The sequence below is a fragment of the Mobula birostris genome, chromosome 5 (genome assembly GCF_030028105.1).
Source record: "Mobula birostris isolate sMobBir1 chromosome 5, sMobBir1.hap1, whole genome shotgun sequence".
NCBI classification, from domain to species: Eukaryota; Metazoa; Chordata; class Chondrichthyes; order Myliobatiformes; family Myliobatidae; genus Mobula; species Mobula birostris.
The window spans coordinates 54,315,351-54,337,422 of NC_092374.1; the positions used below are offsets into that span (position 1 = coordinate 54,315,351).

General features: G+C 38.9%; 1 protein-coding gene across 9 annotated transcripts in view; it reads right to left on the reverse strand.

Moving 5' to 3' along the window:
* LOC140197688 (multiple PDZ domain protein) overlaps positions 1-22,072 on the reverse strand; it is a 224,302-nt gene that overhangs the window by 188,397 nt on the left and 13,833 nt on the right. For all 9 annotated transcript variants that reach the window (XM_072258019.1, XM_072258016.1, XM_072258015.1 and 6 more), the window contains 2 exons: positions 13,806-13,876; positions 11,312-11,478 (listed from right to left, as the gene is read on the reverse strand). In XM_072258019.1, the coding sequence (XP_072114120.1) occupies positions 11,312-11,478; positions 13,806-13,821 (183 nt within the window). In that variant the 5' untranslated portion in view covers positions 13,822-13,876. The remainder of the gene's footprint in view (positions 1-11,311; positions 11,479-13,805; positions 13,877-22,072) is intronic.

The following is a 22,072-nucleotide window of genomic DNA, read 5'->3' on the forward strand; positions in this document are numbered from 1 at the left end:
AGAGGATGTTGAAGACACAATTAAACTCTGCAAAGAGTTATCTTTATCCAATGAAAAATTGATGCAAAGGATTATCAATGTAGAAAACAGAAACAGGAGAAATAATCTGCGAATTCCGGGTCTTGAACAACCAACTGAAGGTGCTGACCCAACGAAGTTCTGTGCAAACTTTCCGAGGCAGCTATTCCCTGTTTTATTCACTTCTGAGCCTAAGCTTGATCGAGCATATCGCTCGCCGACTTCAAAGCCACTGTCGTCGGCAGCGAGACCTAGGTCGGTCATTCTAAATTTTCATGAATTTCGTATTAAGGACCTTTTAATTCACAATACCAGTCCACAAGGAATGATCGATTTCCATGGTTATAAGGTCAGATTTGTGGAGGACTATTCGCCTGAAGTTATGGCTAATCGTATGAAATACAAAGAAGTTATGGCTGATCGCATGAAATACAAAGAAGTTATGTCGGAACTTTACAGTAAAGGATTTAAACCATCTCTTCCTTTTCCCACCTGAGTATGGTTTTGAAGAACCGATTGCAAAAAAGAACAAAGTCGGTTGAAGACGCAAAAGAGTTTCTGATGTCTAAAACTGTTATATTTCTTATTTGATCAGTTTTTTCTTCTGTTAATATGAATTTGAAATAAGGTTTCAATAAGCTTATATTTTGGCTTTTCATACATTCTTTTTTGGTTTTTTTTGATACTTGTTTATTATATCCCTTTTTGAGGCTTTATTTTAATACATCTTTCCTTGAATTTGTTTAAATTGATCCTTTTATATTTTCGAATACTGAGTTTATTTTTCTTTTTATGTTGTGTCTTGGTAGGAACATAATTGACCTTGAAGGACCGGAGTTTCTGTCAACAGGATTTTTTGGGGAGGGAACTTTTTAGTTGTTAGCTCACTGACTGTCTATTGGTCAGCCTTCTGGTTTTGGATGGGGGAGGGGATAGGGCCTACTTCTCTCTGGGAGCAGTGTTGCGTTGATTATACGACTGTCTGTTTGACCACCTTACCCTACGGTTTACTTTCTAGTTTTAATAACTTATGGCCAGATCTTTTAATTACATGATGATTGGTATTTAAAATGGTTCAAAATATTAACTTATTTAGTTTGAATGCGAAAGGGCTGAATCACCCCATTAAATGCAACAAGTGTTTGCTTATATTAAAAAATTTAAAGCACCCATTATTTTCTTACAAGAAACGCACATACACAGCTGTGATAGCTTACGTTTTTTAACTCGGTGGAAGGAAATGCAATTCCATTCTTCATTTAATGCAAAATCACGTGGAGTTTCGATTTTTGTAAATAATAGTTTCCTTTGTTCAGCATAAAGTTGTTTCGGATCCTAATGGTCGATTTGTTATTGTATCAGGGAGTTGAGACAGTAAATTGATTGCTTTTGCTGATGTATATGCTCCCAACGTAGACGATCCAGGATTTTTTCAAACGTCTATTTTCGTTTTTGCTAGATTTGTGTACTTACTCTGTGATGGGAGGAGATTTCAACTGCTGGTCAGATCCAGTATTAGATAGCTTGTCTGTTAAACCAGCCACACTTAATAAATCAGCTTTGTTTATCCAATCCTTTCTAACTAAATGTGGTATAGTTGATGCTTGGTGTTTTCTTCATCTGACGGACAGGGAGTATTCTTTTTTCTCTCATGTCTATCATTTTTATACCAGGATTGATTATTTTTTTTATTGACAGTCAAATGATTCCATTGATTCGATCAAATATAAAGAGATTGCTATTTCTGACCACGCCGCTGTACTTTTATCTTTAAATCTTCCTGGTCCTATCCCTATGAGTAGATCTTGGGGATTTAATTCAACTCTGTTATCCGATGAGGCCTTTTTAAAACTTATGGAGAATCAATTTACTCTCTTTTTTGAAGAAAATACGTTGGAAGAGACGTCTAGTCATATCATATGGGATACTTTTAAAGCAAATATTCCGGGTCAAACTATTTCTTATACTGCAAACATCATTAAAAAAGTTAAAGAGAGAAACGAACGAGCTAATCAGTTAAAACAACTGGACCATAAATATGCTTCGGTACCCAATCCTGAAAGATATAAGAGATGTATTGAAACCAAAACTAAATAGGATCTTCTTTTAACTTATCCACTTGAAAGTCAGCTCTTAAAAGATAGAAGTCAATTTTATATTCACGGAGATAAAACTGGTAAGCTACTGGCTAATCAATTGAAGCCATTTATAGCCAAGCAGCAAATTAAAGAAATACGTAAAATTAATGGGGACATGACAACTGACCACTTTGAAATTAATGACAGTTTTAGGGAATTTTATTCCAAATTGTATAGTTCTGACTTCGTTAATGATAATATTGCAATGAATAACTTTTTAGATCAATTAAATATCCCTAATCTTTCGATAGATGATCAAAGGCAATTGGATCAACCTATTTCCCAGGAGGAAATTGCTCAGGCTATTTGAGAATTGCATTCTGGGAAATCCCCAGAACCCAATGGATTCTCCGGAGAGTTTTATAAGGCTTTTTCCTCCTTGCTTTACCACATTTATGTTCTACTCTTACAGATTCCTTTAAGGTAGGAAGGTTACCACAGTCTTTCTACGAAGCTTCCATTTCGCTTATTCTTAAAAATAAAAATCCTACTGAATGTTTTTCGTATAGACCTATCTCTTTACTCAATTCTGATACTAAAATTTTATCTAAAGTGTTGGCTCGCAGACTTGAAAATATTATATCTTCTATCGTTTCGGATGATCAGACAGGATTTATTAAAAATCAATATTCCCATTTTAATATATGGCATTTGTTAAATGTTATACATTCTCCATCTAAGGAAATACCGGGATGTGTGAGGCGGAGAAGGCCTTTGACAGAGTTGAATGGAATTATCTTTTTACATCCTTAGAAAATTTTAATTTTGGACCTAACTTTATTCATTGGATTAAGTTACTTTATTTATTTCCCTCTGCTCGGGTTCTTACTAATCTTCAGAATTCTAAACCCTTTAAACTCCAACGTGGGACTACACAAGGTTGTCCTTTGAGCCCTCTGCTTTTTGATTTGGTATTCGAACCCTTAGCAATTGCTTTCCGAGAGTGTAAAGAGATTACTGGTATTTTAAGGAGAGGTACTATTCATAAAGTGTCGCTTTATGCTGATGACCTATTGCTTTTTATATCTGTTACAACCTCTTTCCGTTTACTGACTAATTTTAGTCTGTTCTCAGGATGTAAACAGTTTTAACCAACTGATAATAACCTTCCTTTTAAAATTTTAAAAAAACAATTTACGTATTTAGTAGTAACAATTACTAAGAATTATAAGATCTATTTAAGAAAAATTTAACTTTAATGAATCATGTTAAAAAAAAACTTTTAATTGGTCACCTCTCTTTATCACTGATTGGCTGAATTAATTCTATTAAAATGAATACCTTACCTAAATTTATATACCTTTTTCAAGCTGTGCCTGTGTTTATTCCTAAATCTTTTTTTGACTCTTTGCGTTCAATTCTTTCTTGCTATATATGGAAGAATAAAAAAACCTTGAATAAATAAAGGTCACCTTCAAAAAACCAAACAGAATGGAGGCTTTGCCTTACCCAATTTTAGGTTATATTACTGAGCAGTTAATATACAAATATTACGTTCTGGATATATTACATTAACCATGAGAATTGCCCTATATGGTTTCTTTGGAAGTCAACTCTGTTATGAAATTTTCCATTATTCCTTTACTTGGATCCTCGCTTCCTTTATCTTTAAATAAACTAACTGACAACGTGGTGGTCAAACATACTTTGAGGATTTGGTTACAGTTTAGAAAACATTTCGGTTTACTGAGATTCTCCCTCTCGAGTCCCATCTTTTCTAATTGTTTTTTTAAACCATCTTCAATTGACTTATCTTTTAAAGAATGGGATAGATTGGGTATTAAACGATTTCAGGATATGTTTGATGGAGGGAATCGCTCTTCTCTTGTGCAACTTTCAACAGAATTTAACCTTTCCAATACCCACTTTTTTCGTTACTTACAGATTAGAGATTTTTTAAGATCTCAATTACATACATTTCCTACAAGTCCAGATAAGAATATCATAGATACAATTTTAAATCTGAAACCCTTTGACAATGGTTCAATATCTTATATTTACGATCTGCTGTTGGGACTGAAAAAGGCTTCTTTAGATAAAAATTAAAGGAGACTAGGAAAAGGATTTACAGATTTTCATATCTGAAGAGAGCCGAAAGATTATTTTAAAATTAATTAATTCCTCATCATTATGTGCTCGTCATTCTTTATTACAGTTCAAAGTGGTACATAGAGTTCATATGTCTAAAGACAAGCTCTCTCGTTTCTATGCAGATATTTCCCTTACTGTGATAGATGTACTAATGGAGAGGCCACACAAATTCATATGTTTTGGACATGTCCGAGCCTTGAAAAATTTTGGAAAGATGTATTTCAAACTTTTTCTGTACTTTTCAATGTTAGTTTTAAGCCCAATCCCTTGACTGCCATGCTTGGTATTGTTGAGGATAGTGCTACAATACTGAAGCCATCTAATTTGTGGGTACTGGCCTTTTGTCATCGTGGCTATCCCTCGAGGTCGAGGATGATGGTCTTCATTCTGTTGATCAACTTATGGGCTCTCAAGTGGCTTAAGAGTCCAATATTGGCTTTGAAAGTTCTTCCGCATTCAGGACAGGTAGTTCCAGGTGGCAGATCCGGCTTTGGTTGTTGCTGCCTCTCTTTCCATTTTCTTCTCTTTTCTTCTAATTCTGCACATCTGTCGGCTTCAAAAGTTGCTGTTCCTTCTCGGATGATGGCTTGCCAGAGTTTCCTGTCCTTGGCATTGGTTTCCCAATTGTTGATGTCGATGTTACATTTCTTCATGTTGGCTTTTATGACGTAGAAACCATAGAAAAACTACAGCACAGAAAGAGGCCTTTTGGCCCTTCTTGGCTGTGCCGAACCATTTTCTGCCTAGTCCCACTGAACTGCACATGGACCATATCCCTCCATACACCTCCCATCCATGTATCTGTCCAGTTTATTCTTAAATGTTAAAAAAGAACCCGCATTTACCACCTCGTCTAGCAGCTCATTCCATACTCCCACCACTCTGTGTGAAGAAGCCCCCACTAATGTTCCCTTTAAACTTTTCCCCCCTCACCCTTAACCCATGTCCTGTTTTTTTTCCTCCCCTTGCCTCAGTGGAAAAAGCCTGCTTCCATTCACTCTATCTATACCCATAATTTGATATGCCTCTATTAAATCTCCCCTCATTCTTCTACGCTCCAGGGAATAAAGTCCTAACCTATTCAACCTTTCTCTGTAACTGAGTTTCTCAAGTCCTGGCAACATCCTTGTAAACTTTCTCTGCACTCTTTCAACCTTATTAATATCCTTCCTGTAATTTGGTGACCAAAACTGAACACAATACTCTAGATTCGGCCTTACCAATGCCTTATACAACCCCATCATAACATTCTAGCTCTTATATTCAATACTTTGATTAATAAAGGCCAATGTACCAAAAGCTCTCTTTACAACCCTATCTACCTGTGACGCCACTTTTAGGGAATTTTGTATCTACTGCACTACTCAGTGTCTTACCATTTACCCTGTATGTTCTACCTTGGTTTTTGTTTTTTGACGTCTTTCAATCTCTTCTGTTGTCCGCCTCTTTTACATTTGCCTTCTTTAAGCTGGGAGTAGAAGATTTGTTTCGGCAGACGTTCATCTTTCATCCGAACAACATGACCGCTCCATCTTAGTTGGTTCTTGATGATGTAGGCTTCAATGCTTGCTGTTTTTGCTTCATTTAGCACACTGACGTTGGTTCTTCTATCTTCCCGGCTGATATTGAAAATGTTTCGAAGACAGCATCGATGGAACTTTTCAAGTGCCTTCAGATGTCGTCAGTATATTGTCCAGGTTTGTGATGCATACAGGAGCGTTGGAATTACCACTGCTTTGTACACTAACATTTTGGTGTCTGTTCGGATGTCACGATCATGAAAGACTCTTGTTCGGAGACGTCCGAAAGCTGTTCCAGCACATTTAAGACGATGTTGAATCTCATCATTAAGGTCGACATTGGAGGAGAGGTGACTTCCAAGATAGGGAAAGTGGTCCACGTTTTCCAGGGTTGTTTCACCAAGTTGAATTGATGGTTCTATCTGATTTGTCTCAATTGGTGACGGTTGATAGATGATCTGAGTCTTCTTGGAATTGATGGCAAGTCCAAGTTTCATGTATGCATGGTTGAAGGCAGTCAGAATCTGTTGTAGGTGGTTTTCTGAGAGAGCTGCAACACTGTCTTCATCTGCGTATTGGAAGTCGGTGAGGGAACTCGTGGATGTCTTTGTTTTGGACTTGAGACAGGCAAGATGGCAAAGTCTGCTATCTGTTCTGCAGACAACTTTGATTCCTGGGGGTTGGTTGTCCTTGATAATGTGGATGATTGTCGCAGTGAAGATGGTGAACAAAGTTGGGGCAATCACGCATCCTTGTTTTACTCTTGATCTAACTTGAAAAGGCTCATAGTTACTGTTGCTAACCATGACTGTGGCAAGCATGCCAAAGTGGAGGAGTCTCAGGATTAGAATGTACTTTTCAGGGCATCCATAGGTGAATAGGACATCCCATTGGAGTTCCCTAACCACCGAGTCAAAGGCTTTGCTTACGTCAATGAATGCCATGTACAAAGGTTGAAGTTGTTCACAACATTTTTCTTGTAGTTGTTGCATTGTGAAGATCATGTCGATTGCTCCACGTGAAGGTCTGAAACCGGCTTGTGTCTCTGGAAGGATCTTCTCAGCTAAAGCCTTGAGCCAGTTGTTCATGATGCAGGTGAGGATCTTTCCTGCTGTTGCTCACAGGGTAATTCCACGATAGTTTCCGCATCCGGATCGATCGCCTTTCCTTTTGTAGATGGTAATGATTGTTGAGTCTCTAAAGTCTGCTGGTAAGTCTTCATTTATCCAGATCTTGATGAGAAGTTGATGCAGTTGATAATGAAGCAAGTTACCTCAATTTTGTAGACTTCGGCTGGTATTCCATCGAGCCCATCGGCCTTGCTGCTTTTCAAGGTTTTGCTGGCTTCCTTGACTTCTTCAAGTGTTGGTATTTTGCTTAGGGAGTTGTCAACGGGCTGTTTTGGAATATTGTTAATCACATTCCTGTCAAATGAGACGGTTTGATTTAGAAGATCTTCAAAGTGCTCCCTTCATCTAGAATTGATGTCAGCATTGCTCTTCAGGATGGTTGAACCATCTTTGCATTTGAGAGGGGCGTGACCATGAGTGGATGGGCCAAAAATAGCTTTAGATGCGTTGAAAAAGCCTCGAGTGTCGTTGGCATCTGTTAGTTGTTGGATTTCCTGAGCTTTCTTCCTCCACCATTGGTTTTTCAGGTTTCAGGTGCTCTTCTGGACTGCAGCCTCGCATTTCTGTAGTTTTCAATGTGCCTTAAGCCCAATCCCTTGACTGCCATGTTTGGTATCGTTGAGGATAGTGCTACAATACTGAAGCCATCTAATTTGCGGATATTGGCCTTTATGTCTCTTATGGCCAGGAGAGTGATCTTGCTCAAGTGGAAGGAGGCTGCCCCACCCACTCATGTTCAATGGTTACCTGGTGTTATGTTATGCCTAGATCTAGACAAGATTCGCTGTTCGATTTCTGATTCTAAACATGATTTTCTAATGTTATGGGGACCCATTGAGTTACTTTCATAATCTTTGAACTGTTAAAGTATGGATCTGAGCCATTATTATAATAATACTATTATATGGTAAAGTATTTTTTTCTTGTATTTTTTTTTCTTCTCTTTTTTTCCCACCAACCAGCTCATTTTGGTAGTGGGGGTAGACTTTTTTTAATAAAATAAAATTATTTTATTTTCATTTCATAATTCAATCTTTTTTCTACATGATTGATTTGAAATATGGGATACTGTGATCATATTACTGTGATTTAAATGTAATGTAATTCATATTACTTGTATCCTTATGAATTTTGTATTTGTATTCATGCAATTTATATAATATTAATAAAAATATTGAAAGAGACAACATTAGCATCAATTGTTTTGAGATGAGAGTGGAGTCAACAGAAGAGAAAGCCCTAAGGCAACAGCCTGCAGTTAATAAATAAACTGCTATGAGAACATAGAAATCTACAGCACATTACTCTGTCTCTTCGACCCACAATGTAACCTACTCTAGAAACTACCTAGAATTTCCCTACCGCATAGTCCTCTATTTTTCTAAGCTCCGTGTCCCTAAGAGTATCTGAAAAGACCCTTTTGTATCCGCCCCTACCACTGTCGCTGGCAGTGCATTCCACACACCCATCACATTAAAGCTATGCCTCCTTGTGTTAGTCATTTGAGCCTTGGGAAAATGCCTCTGGCTATCCACACGATCATCATCTGATACACCACTATCAGGTCACCTCTCATCATCTGATACACCTCTATCAGGTCACCTCTCATCCTCTGTCGCTCCAAGGCGAAAAGGCCAAGTTCACTCTTCCTATTCTCATGAGGGATGCTCTCCAATCCAGGAAACATCCTTATAAATCTCCTCTTCATTCTCTCTATAGTATTCACATCCTTCCCGTACTGAGGTGATCAGAACTGAAACTGCTGCAACTTTTGCATTTCTGGGTGGGGAGATGTCAGGGAGAGGGGTCAGGAATCAACAATAAGGCATAAGTGATGTTTTATCAGACTCAAAGAGGCCAGTACAATTTAGGAATGATATACATTGAAAAACACACAGAAATTTGTAAAAAAAGAAAAAAAAAGAATTCTCCACTTCAAATCTCATCTGTGGATGTTGCATAAATTTGAGAAATTAAAGATCTATAGCAATATTTTTGTTAGACATGGGTATCAAGGGATAGAGATCACTTAGCTTGGGCTAAATGAAGCTCAGGTATAAGCTGCATTGAAGAGATGTGAAGCATTGAATTTCATACTCTATTGATGCATTCCCACATCAATCTAGAGGACTCAAAGGTCACAGTGCTATGTTGATATTTCAGAGAACAAAAAGGAACACAGTTTGTTTATAGACTTTGAGTGAATATAGAGCAGCTCCTACAGGTAGCAACATTTCTGTCACATACAAGTATCTAATGATTGAGATCAATGCTGGTTAAACAAAGCCAATGTACAGTGTTGAAAATGCTATCCTGTCTTTATATTGTGAGCTACTGCCCAGGTAGGGGATGCAAGGAATTCAGTTCAATATTCAAATGGAACCTGCCTCGATTAAACAGTGCAAGCTGCTGAGATAAGACACATTTCAGGCAGTAGTGTTTGACTGGTAGGATACTGCTTTTAATTTCTGTTTCACAGTTTTATTGCACGTTTTGTTTGGTAACACATTTTTTCTGTTTCTCAAAAAGAGGAAAGAGTGCGCTATCGCTTCAAAGCAAGACCTCACAAAACTTCTAGGAGAACTATTTCCCTGTTTTTTTTAAACTGCATTATCCAGAATATTTACATAGCCACCACTAAACCTTCAATGAATCAAATGAATCTTATTTTCAATTACGTTAGCAGATCTCCAGAACATCTTTCACCAACAGTGTAAATTTGTGGCCAGTTGCCTTTAAGAGAAAGACTCTCAAAACATATCAATGCAAATTCAAGTCACAAATTTTCTTAGCAGCTTGCACTGTTTTTTCCTATTACTTTTAATAATAAATAGAGAAAACAATGCATTATGCCTTTAAACAGATTAACTCTTCTTGAAAAGTGAAAGCAATATTCCAACAATAGAGAAGCAAGCACTGATCATCAGTGTACATGATTCCATTTACATCAATGCTACTGAGCTGATGAGATTAGACTGTCCTGTCCAAACACAGATGCCATGGGCAAGAAAGCAAGCTAACCAATTTTTATAGATGTATAGATATAGAAAGCATTACAGCAGTTTGTTGTTCAACCAATCTTAATCTCTTTTCATACAACAAAGAACATCCATCTATCTTATTTGATGCTGAAATGAATGGAAAAGCAAATTCTTCAAGGGATGTGGACAGTATGCAGAGTGATATAGATTTATTATCACCGGTATGTGTCGTGAAATTTGTTAACTTAGCAGCAGCAGTTAACTGCAATACATAATACAGAAGAGGGAAAAATGTAATAATAAATAAGTAGTGGACAAGGGGTTGGCAGATAGAGTACAAAGTTCAACGTTTAAAGTAAATTTATTATTGGAGCCACATACATCATATACAACCCTGAGATTTGCTTTCTGGCATTCACAGTAAATACAAGAATCAATGAAATATCGAACCCAACAGGATCAACAAACAAGCAATGTGCAAAAGACAAACTGCAAACTCAAAAAGAAAAAAATAATTAAAAAAGCAAAACATATTGAGAACATGCAATGAAGAGACTTTGAAAGTGAGCCCATAGTTGTGGTAACTGTTCTGCGATGGGGCATGTGAAATTGAGTGTTAGTAAGTGCAAGCTCATCTATTTTGGAACTAAAAATAGAAGATTAATTAAATGCCGAAAGATGGTAACATGCTGTGATGTAGAGAGACTTGGAAGTGCTTGTGCATGAATCATAAACGCTGATTTGCAGGTACAAACAGGTTATCAGGAAAGCAAACTGAATATTGACCTCCTTTGAATTTAAGAGCAGGGAGGTTATACTACAACATTACACAGTATTAATAAGGCTGGATCCGGGGTACTGCATGCACTTCTGGTCTGCCTTACTTGTGGATTGGAGGTGGTACAGAGGAGGTTTAATAAATTGATTCCAGAGGATGAGAGGTTCACTCTACAAGGAGAGATAGAGCCACTTGGGATGATATTTGCTGGAATGAGAAGGGATCTTATACAAACATATAAAGGGATAAGATAGAGGCAGGTAAACTGTTTGCATTGATGGGTGATGCTAGAACCAGAAGAGACAGCCTTAAGAATTGGGAAACAGATTTAGGATGGGTTGAGAGAAACTGCTTATTCCAGGGAGTACTGAATCTATGGAAGTCTCTGCCCAAGGAAGCAGTAGGGATGGCCTCATTAAACTTAAGATACAGTAAAATAGATTGTTACACAGCAGGGTAATTAAAGGTTACAGGAAAAAGAAGGGGGGAGGGGAAGTGTAAGGAGCTTGTGTGTTCTCCCCCTGAATGTGTGTGTTTCCTCTGGGTGCTCTTAGAAACATGAAATAACCATAGCATGCTCCATAACACAAGGTTATCATTAGTAATGAAAATAAGTCAGTTTTAATACAGTCCTTAATGTAAAGTTGCATTTCACCTGATCTTTCAACTGTTGCACAGAGCTCTGTAGATTCAAGATCTGGTTGAAGAGTGGGCTCTGCAGCACAGATCTCAATAAGCTTAATTTCTCTTCGTTTGCTGCATCTCCTTTTTCTCGTAGTTTGGCCTGTAACCGCTCCACGGCCAACAAAGTACGCTGGATATCTACAAATGCAATTGAAATTATTTTCTACTTTTGGTCTACATAACTTTCAGTGCCACAAATTTAACAACATTTTCTTTGGATTTTTCAGAAGTGCGACATTGGTGCTGCTGCTGTCCCTCTAAAATGTCACAAGTACATATGTAGGTCAATATAAACCAACCCATAGAGGAAAGTCTTCTGATATACAGAGCAATTATGACTGATGATATGCATCTACATTCTGCACAAAGAGTATAAATAGATAAAATCTAATAGATAAGTACAATAGACAAAATGCTTGAGGAACTTAGGTCAGATAGCATCAATGGAGGGAAATGGGCATTCAACATTTTAGGTCATCCGGACTGAAAGGTAGAAGGGTGATATTAAAAAGTGGAGGGAAAAGGTGGAGGACAAGCTGGCAGATGACAGGTAGATCTAGGTGAGGGGATGATAGGTGGATCAGGGAGGTAGGCCACCTACAGGTCCATCTAACACCTGCCAACTCTTGCTCCATACCTTTCCTTCACCTTTTTTTTATTGGCTATACCTCCCTCTACTTTTCAATCCAGATAATAAAACTGATGGATGCTTCATCAATCCTTCAAACTGATCCATCAATGGGATAACTGCACACTTGCAGCAAGCTTTATCTTATTTGGCTAATTTCAATTAATCCCAGCATTAGTCAACATAATATAATTAACTGAATTTCAAATTTAAAATGCCCATTTAAACAATTTGTGGCTTCCTCAAATACATTACCATACTTCGGATTTTTTTTATTTATCAAGTGTAATGTCCTCACTAAATTTTGAAATCGTGCTTTAATATATACAACCATGTAACTATAACTAAGCCCTCATGAGCATCACTAAACACGTTATTCCAGTTTGAAGAAACTCTCACCATTATGGTCTGCCTTTTATTTCTTCACCAGTTTGCATTCATGCATTTATACACATACATGTTTATTTCTTTATTTAGTTCCATAAACTTCAATTTGGCCAACCTCTACTATGTGATAATTTCTCAGGGCATATTGAGAGTTCATAATACTTCCAACTAACCATCACAATATGATCAGTTCCAACATGACCAGCATTTATTCCTCAGTCTTGATTGTTAATGAGTTGTCTACTTGAAGTGTTGTTTTGATAAGCACACAGGCAGTTCCCAATTACAGCAGGGCTGTTCCTGTGAAATGTCAATAACCTAAGTAAGTCTGTTTGGCAATTCCACCTCTGCTAGGCTTGACTCAGTCTGACTGCGTGCGGGGAAAAAACGCACATGGCAATGCCCTGTTCCCACCCAATAGAGGATGGCTACAACCCCGCAAATCCATTCCGAACCATCACATAAGTTTTCCAAACGTTTATTCACATGTACGGGCTGTCCAAAAGTCGGGCAATCATAATTTTCAGAGTACCTGTACTTCCAAAATTATTTTATGCACAAGTCATTGGATATTAACTGAGAGGCAAAAAAGAAACAGATACATTTCCACTCAATGCTATGGAAATTAGTGAGAGAGACTTGGAAAGTAATTCATTTACAAATAAGCTACACAAAGAATTCAGTCAAGTTGGATTTTAATTTATTAGCCAAGAACTTGAAAATGGCATTTTCTCCTGGATTGTTGCTTGTAATTATAGATCCACTAGTGGCCTGAAGCTGCTTGCCTTATAGATATCAGATTTTTCCCTCGGTTTCAACTCTATACATAGAAATAACATTTTGTAGCTTCTCATAACTTCAGAAATCTGGCAGATGCCACTAAAGATTGCATTCATTCACCAGATTCATTGGACTGATTACTTCTCTACTTGGCGATTCAGCCAAACCTTCAAATATCCCCAACACTCCACCAGTTGCACTTTGTGAAGGATGGTGTGAAGTAGTAATTCAGTGTCTTAGACATATTGTCTACCTCAGAAAGGATGATGAGGTATCTTTTGGTACCTCATCAAACAAACTCCTTTAATTACCAATTTTGTTTTTCTAAAGTAAACCAATATTCTCTGTATAAAGGTTTTATCTGGCACCTAATATTTTATAAGCACTGATAACTTTTGCTGTGGATACAATTGAAATGAAACATGAAAAAATGTTTGAAATTTAAATGCAAATCAGAAACATACACTCTTGGTGGCATAATTACTATGTAATTATTGTCCCACTTCTACAAAACTATTTTCAGGTTGGAAATCCATGGACATTACCCGCACACTGTATTGTACAGGGAAGTACACAAAAGTAACATCAGCACTATTATACATTTCCAGTTAGACACAATTAATTAACAAAAACTATTTTGTTTACAAACATGATAACTGAGAGAACTTACCCAAGCCTTCCAACATTTTTCCAGTGCCAAGGTAAAATCAAAACTACTAGAATCAGAACATTAAGCCACTCCTGAAAAGAAATGTAAAAATAATCATATTGCAACATATAATTATACCTAGGAAACTTGTTAAAGCTTGTAATTAATAACATAGAAAAAAACCTACACCCACAATACAATGCTGTGCCGAACATGTACTTACTTTAGAAATTACCTAGGGTTACCCATAGCCCTGCATTTTTCTAAGCTCCATGTATCTATCCTGGAGTCTCACAAAAGGCCTTATTGTATCCGCCTCCATCACCGTCGCCAGCAGCTCATTCCATGCACACACCACTCTCTGCGTAAACAACTTAGCCCTGACATCTCCTCTGTACCTACTTCCAAGCACCTTAAAACTGTGCCCTCTCGTATTAGCCATTTCAGCCCTGGGGAAAAAGCCTCTGACTATCCACACGATCAATGCCTCTCATCATCTTATACACCTCTATCAGGTCACCTCTCATCCACTGTTTCTCCAAAGAAAAAAGGTCAAGTTCACTCAATCTATTCTCATAAGGCATGTTCCCCAATCCAGGCAACATCCTTGTAAATCTCCTCTGCACCCTTTCTATAGTTTCCACATCCTTCCTGTAGTGAGGTGACCAGAACTGAGCACAGTACTCCAAGTGGGGTCTGACCAGCGTCCTATAGCAATGTATTTTACTATTATCTACTTATGTGCAGAAACAAAACGTGCCCTACCATAATCACAAAAACAAATAAAAATCTCATGTCAGAAGGTTTGTAACACAATGTTATGTGTCCTAGCAATTTGTATAACTTGGTGCAACATTGGGACCGACACAGCTTAACTTCAGTTACCTCTAGATAGTCCCATCAATAATGACACGGCAGGAAAGACCATCATAATTTGGTTACAAATCTCAAAACTTTAGTTTCCAAAGTGCCTTCACCAGCATCTTAGAAATAATGGCCTACATACACATGCAGCATGAAGGCTATGAAGGCTATCACAACTGCAACTACTTATTGAGTATGTAGAACTGAAATACAGATTGTAAAGATGACAGCATCAGAGCTTCGGAAAAGACCCTTGAAACTCAGTAACTCCCAGGAAGCACAAACTGGAAAGGAAGAAAGAAACAGAAAACAGAAAGGGGAGAAAGAGAGGAGGAAGGGATAGAGAGAGGGAGAGTGAGAGGAAGGTAGAGAGATACACATGGATTTCACCTGGTCAAATATTATATGATAACGTTCCAATGTCGAAATGGAATTAGCAACTATAATTCAACCTCAGAGTCAAAAGTCATAGAGAGATTTAGCATGAGTCCCATGTGCATACCTAATATCTGGAGTCTATCGAGCAACACAAAAATCCTATCCTTGCTTTTCTTATTCTTTCTCCATTCCCATCAACTGCCTTTTAGATTCAACCAGACACTGACATGATTGATGTGGGAGGAAACAGAATAATCTGGAGGAAACCCACACAATCACAGACAGAACATGGAAATTCCCCCGTAGATCGCACTGGATGCCAGAATCAAACCTGGATCACTGCAGCTGTGAGGCAGCAATCTGACTAGTTGGGCCACTTTACCACCCCAGAGTCAAATTCAAAAAATGTTCTGATGTTTACAACGTACATAATAAGCTTGACAGGGTTCAGCATTTATTCACACTATAAAATTTTATATTTGATTTCACATCACAATCAAAGACTGGCAATAATATCTGCATAAATAACTATTAGGTTTCATTCATCTAAGGGGTAATTTCCTAGCTATAAGGAACTTCTCCAGGGTGAAAATGAGTAATTTATTCTACACGTCACTCAGCTGAATGGCACATTTTTGCACTAGAGTTAAGCAGTGATACTTGTTGGGCAGTTAAGTATTTTAATAGTCATTTTTATTATTAAGGCTAAGTTTCAAATTGGGCGTCAAAACAGTAATTAATACTGCAATAAGTTAATTGATTTACAATTAAAACTTGCACAACAGGCTGGAAAAGGAAACCAGTCAATTTTAAGATGCAAAACTTACAAACAGAAGTAATCCAAAAGGCAAACTGCACCATTGATTACTTAAGTAGCAAGGCTCATTTGATATTAAAAGGATAGGTTATAATAGAAGCTTGGTTGGGAAGAATGAGAAAACAAAAGGAAGCAGATGTTCGTTTTGAATAATATATATAGCACAAAGGCAATTCCCATGAATACAACACAGGGTTCAAACCATAAGACCATCAAATATACAAAGAAAATTAAACCATTTGGCTCATCAAATCTATTCTGCCATTCAATCATGACTGACCTTTTTAGCTCAACTTATTTCTCTCTGCTTAATCCTCTTACCAATCAAGAGCCTATCAATCTCTACCTTAAGTACAACCAATGAGGTGATCTGCACTGCCCTCTGTAGTAACTAGTTCCACAGATTCACCATCCTTTGGCTGAAGAAATCCCTTACCTCAGTTCTAAAGAGACATCCATTTGTTCTGAAACTGCACTTGGAGCACTTTGCAAATATGCACCAGCATATTTGTCCAGAAAGCCATTAGGAAGAAGAAAAACAATTTGTTCATATTTTTGGTAATCTCTAAGGAATGATTAAGTCACTTGCACAGTATGAAATTGTCTTCTTCAATTGATGAAGCTCCACAATCCTACCATCTATGAAATTAATGCTCAGTGTTTTGTTGCAATAAAAATAGATCTGCAATGCAATTTTGTTAAAAGTATACTTTCATCAATGACCACATCAACTTAGATTAAGATGTGTTAAGAAAGATAGCAGAACATGGGTGAAGAGCTATTTTGTGATGTTCATGAAACACCTGGACTTCAGGAAAACTCATCCTCTGCTGCATATTCCATATATTGACATCTTTATCATGGGGAAAAGGTCTAGTATTTATAAAAGACCATTTCTGCAACATCAACTGATTTGTGGTATAATTTCTGAGTATGCCAATAACAGACATCCCATCCTGCAAAAACTCATTTCAGGGAGGTAGCACCATCAATTTGCGGGAGACTCGCGGAACTTCCGGGAGAGGTGGGATGTCTGCAATAGAGTAGCTCCTTAGCAGCCAGCCAGCTAGTTTAAATAATGTTAGCTATGTTAATAACGAATGACACCTGTTAAACTCACCTCAACATGTCTTTTGCAGTCTTAATCCATCATGGGCAATAGAAAAGTCACTGTTGCAAATAGTGCAGCGAGCAACACTGTCATTATTTTTCACCCCTATTCGTAGGGTTGCCAACTTTCTCACTCCCAAATAAGGGACAAAAGTAGCAGTCAAATACGGGACACTCGTGTTTACCCTGAGAAAGACTAACATGACCATGAAGCCTTGCGCGGGCACCTGTGTGCGCATGAGTATCCGTGCCGATTTTTTTCTACAAATCAGTTTTGGTTTAATCTTCCCGATTCTGTTGAGTGAAACTACACTGTATATACATTATTTCTACTTTATATAGGCTGTGTATTTATCATATCATTCCTGCTTTTACTATATGTTAGTGTTACTTTAGGTTTTATGTGTTATTTGGTATGATTTGGTAATTACTTTTTGGGTCTGAGAACACTCAAAAATTTTTCCCATATAAATTAATGGTAATTGTTTCTTCGCTTTATGCCATTTTGGCTTACAAACGGTTTCACAGGAACGCTCTACCTTAGCGGGGGGAAATACAGGACAAGGGCAGTCCCGTATGGGACAAACCAATTTAGCCCAATATATGGGATGTCCCAGCAAATACTGGACAGTTGGCAACCCTACCTATTAGGCAGGGATACACTTTAGTGTTGTCTGGGGTGACGTACATTTTATATTTTCTTTTTTTGGAACACTCTGCCATGGTGCACTCTCTCGCACTCTCTCACTTGCTCTCTCTCGCACTCTCTCACTTGCTCTCTCTCGCTCTCGCACTCTCTCTCGCTCACTCTTAAAATAAATCGATTTCTGGGATATTGCATATAATTTGCAGGCATCAGGGAGCCACTATCAATATGCGGGAGATTCCCAGAACTTCCGGGAGAGGTGGAATGTCTGCAATGAGCAGTGCAAGTATTCTTCCAGAGAATTCTGCTCAAGAACAACTACTTCAGATCTGTGTTGTTACATCGTGCCTAGCTTCCAGGCTTGTTGCAGTTTGTAACTGCTTTTCTTACGAATCAATCTGCTGCAGTTACTTCAAAGCAGTAAAATTATGCAGCTGGTCTGAGACAATTGAAAATTGCAAGTACACCACTAGGTATCCTTTGCTTGTGGGTCTGACAGAAAATCCATGCAGTGCACTTGTAAATTGAAACAAATGTGCTCCTGATACTCGCACTCAGCTTAGGGTGAACTGCAAGTTGTAGATCACCTCAAGAAATAGAGAGAAACATGTCCATCAGGGTAATGACGTCCAAATGGACTTTCTGTTTTAGTTGCATATGAAACACAAGGCAACCATGTTCCCCAATGTCAGATATGGAATTTACCTTTGCCAACTGAAAATTGTCTGACACCACTATCAAGCCTCTCATGTCACACAAATACAGTATTTTTCCCGAGGTGCAGAAAAACGTGAGCACAATTTTTTCATGTACATGGCACATAAAACACCTTCTCAGAGAGATTTTTGATCAAAAATTACATTTAGTTCAGTGGGTTCCAAGGTGTTGATGAGTCCAATGCAGGATCTGCAGGTACTTCTGCAAGTAATGCTTGACAGACCAAGCAGATGGATTGTTTATACCGTGCAGTTTGTGCTTGGGCTCAGATTTTTTCCATTGTGACTTATCCACCTTGATTAAACACAAATCAGAGATCCCCTTGATCGATAAGAACATCATTTCTTTTCCAAAAGCACTTTGAGAAAGTTCTTGTATCTTCTTTTCCATCCTTCAGAATTCAAGAGTTTGCAGTCCGGTTCTGGGTATGCAGCCAAAATAGCTCACACTACATGCAACACACATCAAAGTTGCTGGAGAACGCAGCAGGCCAGGCAGCATCTCTAGGAAGAGGTACAGTCAACGTTTCAGGCCAAGACCCTTCATCAGGACTAACTGAAGGAAGAGTGAGTAAGCTCTCCCCTCTCCTCGACACCAATGTTGTCCAAGGGAAGGGCATTAGGACCCACACAGCTTGGCACGAGTGTTGTTGCAGAGCAATGTGTGATTAAGTGCCTTCCTCAAGGACACAACCACGCTGCCTCGGCTGGGGCTCGAACTCACGACCTTCAGGTTGCTAGTCCAATGCCTTAACTGCTTGGCCACATGCCCATTATCCTGTGGTTAATAGTCTGGAAAAGGGTACTCATATTGATTCACCTACCCATAGAATTGGAAGATTTTACAAAGACAGCCTTCATGATACTTCTCCAGTGCTTTGCAATGGCTTTGACTGCCCATGTCTCTGAAGGAGGAAGGATGAGCACCTGCTCTTTCTTAAACTCTAAGTCTAATCGCAGGTCTGAGTTCTTGCTCATTCTGCCAAAATGGCACAGATGGTATATGGCTACATTTTGTTGGCAGTTTACAGGAAAAACTACTGGAAAATACATCTTCTGAACTGTTAACACTGCAATTTGCAGCCTTTAATTCCCTTTGAGAAGTGCACTTTTCAATTGTCTAAATCCACTAGTGATCTTACAATCATCTGATGGCCCTGAAAGACTTGGAGAACTTCACTGTCAGGAATGCAGGTACGGCACCGGGAAGCAATTGAATGACCGCCATTTTTCCAGGAAGAAGGTGCTACTGGGGACTTCAGGTCAGACTGAAGCAACGGGGAATACGACCCCCACTCCTTTGCATCTTTATAGCTACTGTACAGACATTGGAGAGCAAGTAGAGGATTTAAGGGCAAGATTGCCATATTGTGTGGAAAATTAGAGATCATTGCATTCTGTTTCAGAGACTTGGCTCATCCACAACACTCCATATATGGCACTTCATCTCAAGGGGTTCTCAATCCATCTAGTCCTTTCAATATTCGGTGGTTATATTGACTGGGAATTCCAGTCTAAAAGGAATAGATGGGATAATGTTTGTCAAATATGTTAAGGAAAGTTTCCTTCATTAGTACGTAGAAGTCCCAATGAGAGATACTGGATCTGTTCTGAAGGGAATGAGACAGGGCAGGTGACAGAAGTTTGTATAGGGGAACACTTGGGCATCCAGTGACCACAATGCCATTGATTTCAAAGTAAATATGCAAAAAGATAGGTCTGGTCTGCAGATTGAGATTCTAAATTGGAGAAAAGCCAATTTTAATGGTACCAGAAATGATCAGGCAAGTGTGAATTGGGACAGGCTGCTTACTGGCAACGGTGTACTTGGAAACAGGGAGGCCTTCAAAAAGACTTAAGAGTACAAAGCTTGAATGTACCTGTCAGGAAAAAAAAAGCTAAAGATAACAAGTGTAGGGAACCGTGGTTTTCAAGATATTGAGGCCTCGGTATTGAGAAAAAGAGAGATGCACAGCAGGTATAAGTAAGCAGGAACAAATGAGGTGCTTATGGAGTACAAGAAATGCAAGAGAACTCTTAGAGAAATCAGGAATGCTAAAAGAAAGCTTGAAGTTCTTCCAGCAGACAAGGTGATGGAGAATCCCAAGGGTTCTACAGATATGTTACAAGCAAAAGGATTGCAAGGAACAAAACTGGTCCTCTGGAAGAGTCTAAACAGAAGGGGAGATCTTAGATGAATTATTTGCATCTGTGTTTACTCGGGAGAGTCTACAGAAGTGAGGCAAAGCAGCATCAATTTCATGGACCCTGTAGAGATTTCAGAGGAAGTGTTTGCTACCCTGAGGAAAAATAAGGGTGGATAAATCCCCAGGGCCTGACAAGGTGTTCCCTCGGATCCAATGGGAGGCAAGTGCCAAAATTGCCAGGGCCCTAGTAGAGATATTTAAAACATCCTTAGTGACAGGAAAGGTACCAGAGGATTGGAGGATAGCCAATGTTGCTCCACTGTTTAAAAAAGCTCTAAACGTAAACTAGGAAATTATGGGCCAGTGAGTCTGACATCAGTTATGAGAAAGTTATTAGTAGGTATTCTAAGGGACATACTGTAGCTTATTTTGGTAAAAGAGAAGCAACAATTACATTTAGGATGGCAGTAGTCTGGAAGCTAATTTCATTAGTCATTAAATTAGATGCCTCAAAAACCATTCCAAAAACAACATCTCACAGAGTTAAAACAAAAGGATAAAAATGAAAAGAAAAATTAACAAGCTAAGAGTTCAACTGAAGATATAAGTTTTAACTGGCTATGAGTTCTTAAAGGAGAAAGTGAAGAGATGGGTATTTAGAAAGTTAATTCTGGGCTGGCTGGTGGCACAATGACATTGGCGCTGGACCCAGGAGCGGAGGTTTCCGGGTTCAAAACCAGTTGGGTCCGCTCCCGAGTATGCTTTCCATCTGTGCCGGGTTGAGAGTTGAGATCGCAACTCGACCTTGTAAAATAAAGGGAAAAATACTGCGAAAATGTCTGTGTGAGGAGTGGCGCACCAGTCACTCTCTCTTTCACTCCGCGCCTTGTAAAAAGCCATGAAAAAGACATCACGGACACACGCAGATGCACAGACTCCCACACACGCAGGCACACGCCAAAAAAAAAAATAGAAAGTTAATTCTGTGACAAGAATACACATAGATTAAGATGTAGCTGGCCTGGGCTGGCACCAGTGGAATCAGCAGATGGTCTGCCACCTGTCTTCAGGAGAGAGAGAGAGATAAGGAAAACAATGGAGCAGCATTTGGAGATGTGTAATGAAGGGACGGGAGAGAGAGTAACAGAAGAAGAGAGCTGTCAAGTGCAGCTCCCCCTTTGAACCCTGAACTGTTTGAAGTGATGGACAGGCGATACCCCAGCAGGGGGATAAAAAGGGGCAGGTTCGTTAAGGCAACACACACACGACACCCGAGGTAACGAGACCCTGGAAGCGGTGCGTCTCTCACAAGTCGGTGGGAAGTTTTGAAAGGCACAATCGGCGGGAACCTGGTGTGTGTCCACCCTTGCCTGGGTGCCAGGTTCACCGCAGGGAAACGATCGTATCTGGAAACGGAGGGGTCACGGTCGGTGACCTCAGATGACATCACAAAGGACTCATCCGAAAGCTGACTGTGAAGGTCTGTGTGGAAGTCATTTTGAATATTCATTCGTTTTGCCCTCTCTCTCCTTCCCCCCCACTGTCCATCGCCATGGCAGCGATTACTGCGAACTGAACTGAACTAAATTGAACTGAACTTTGCTTCACTT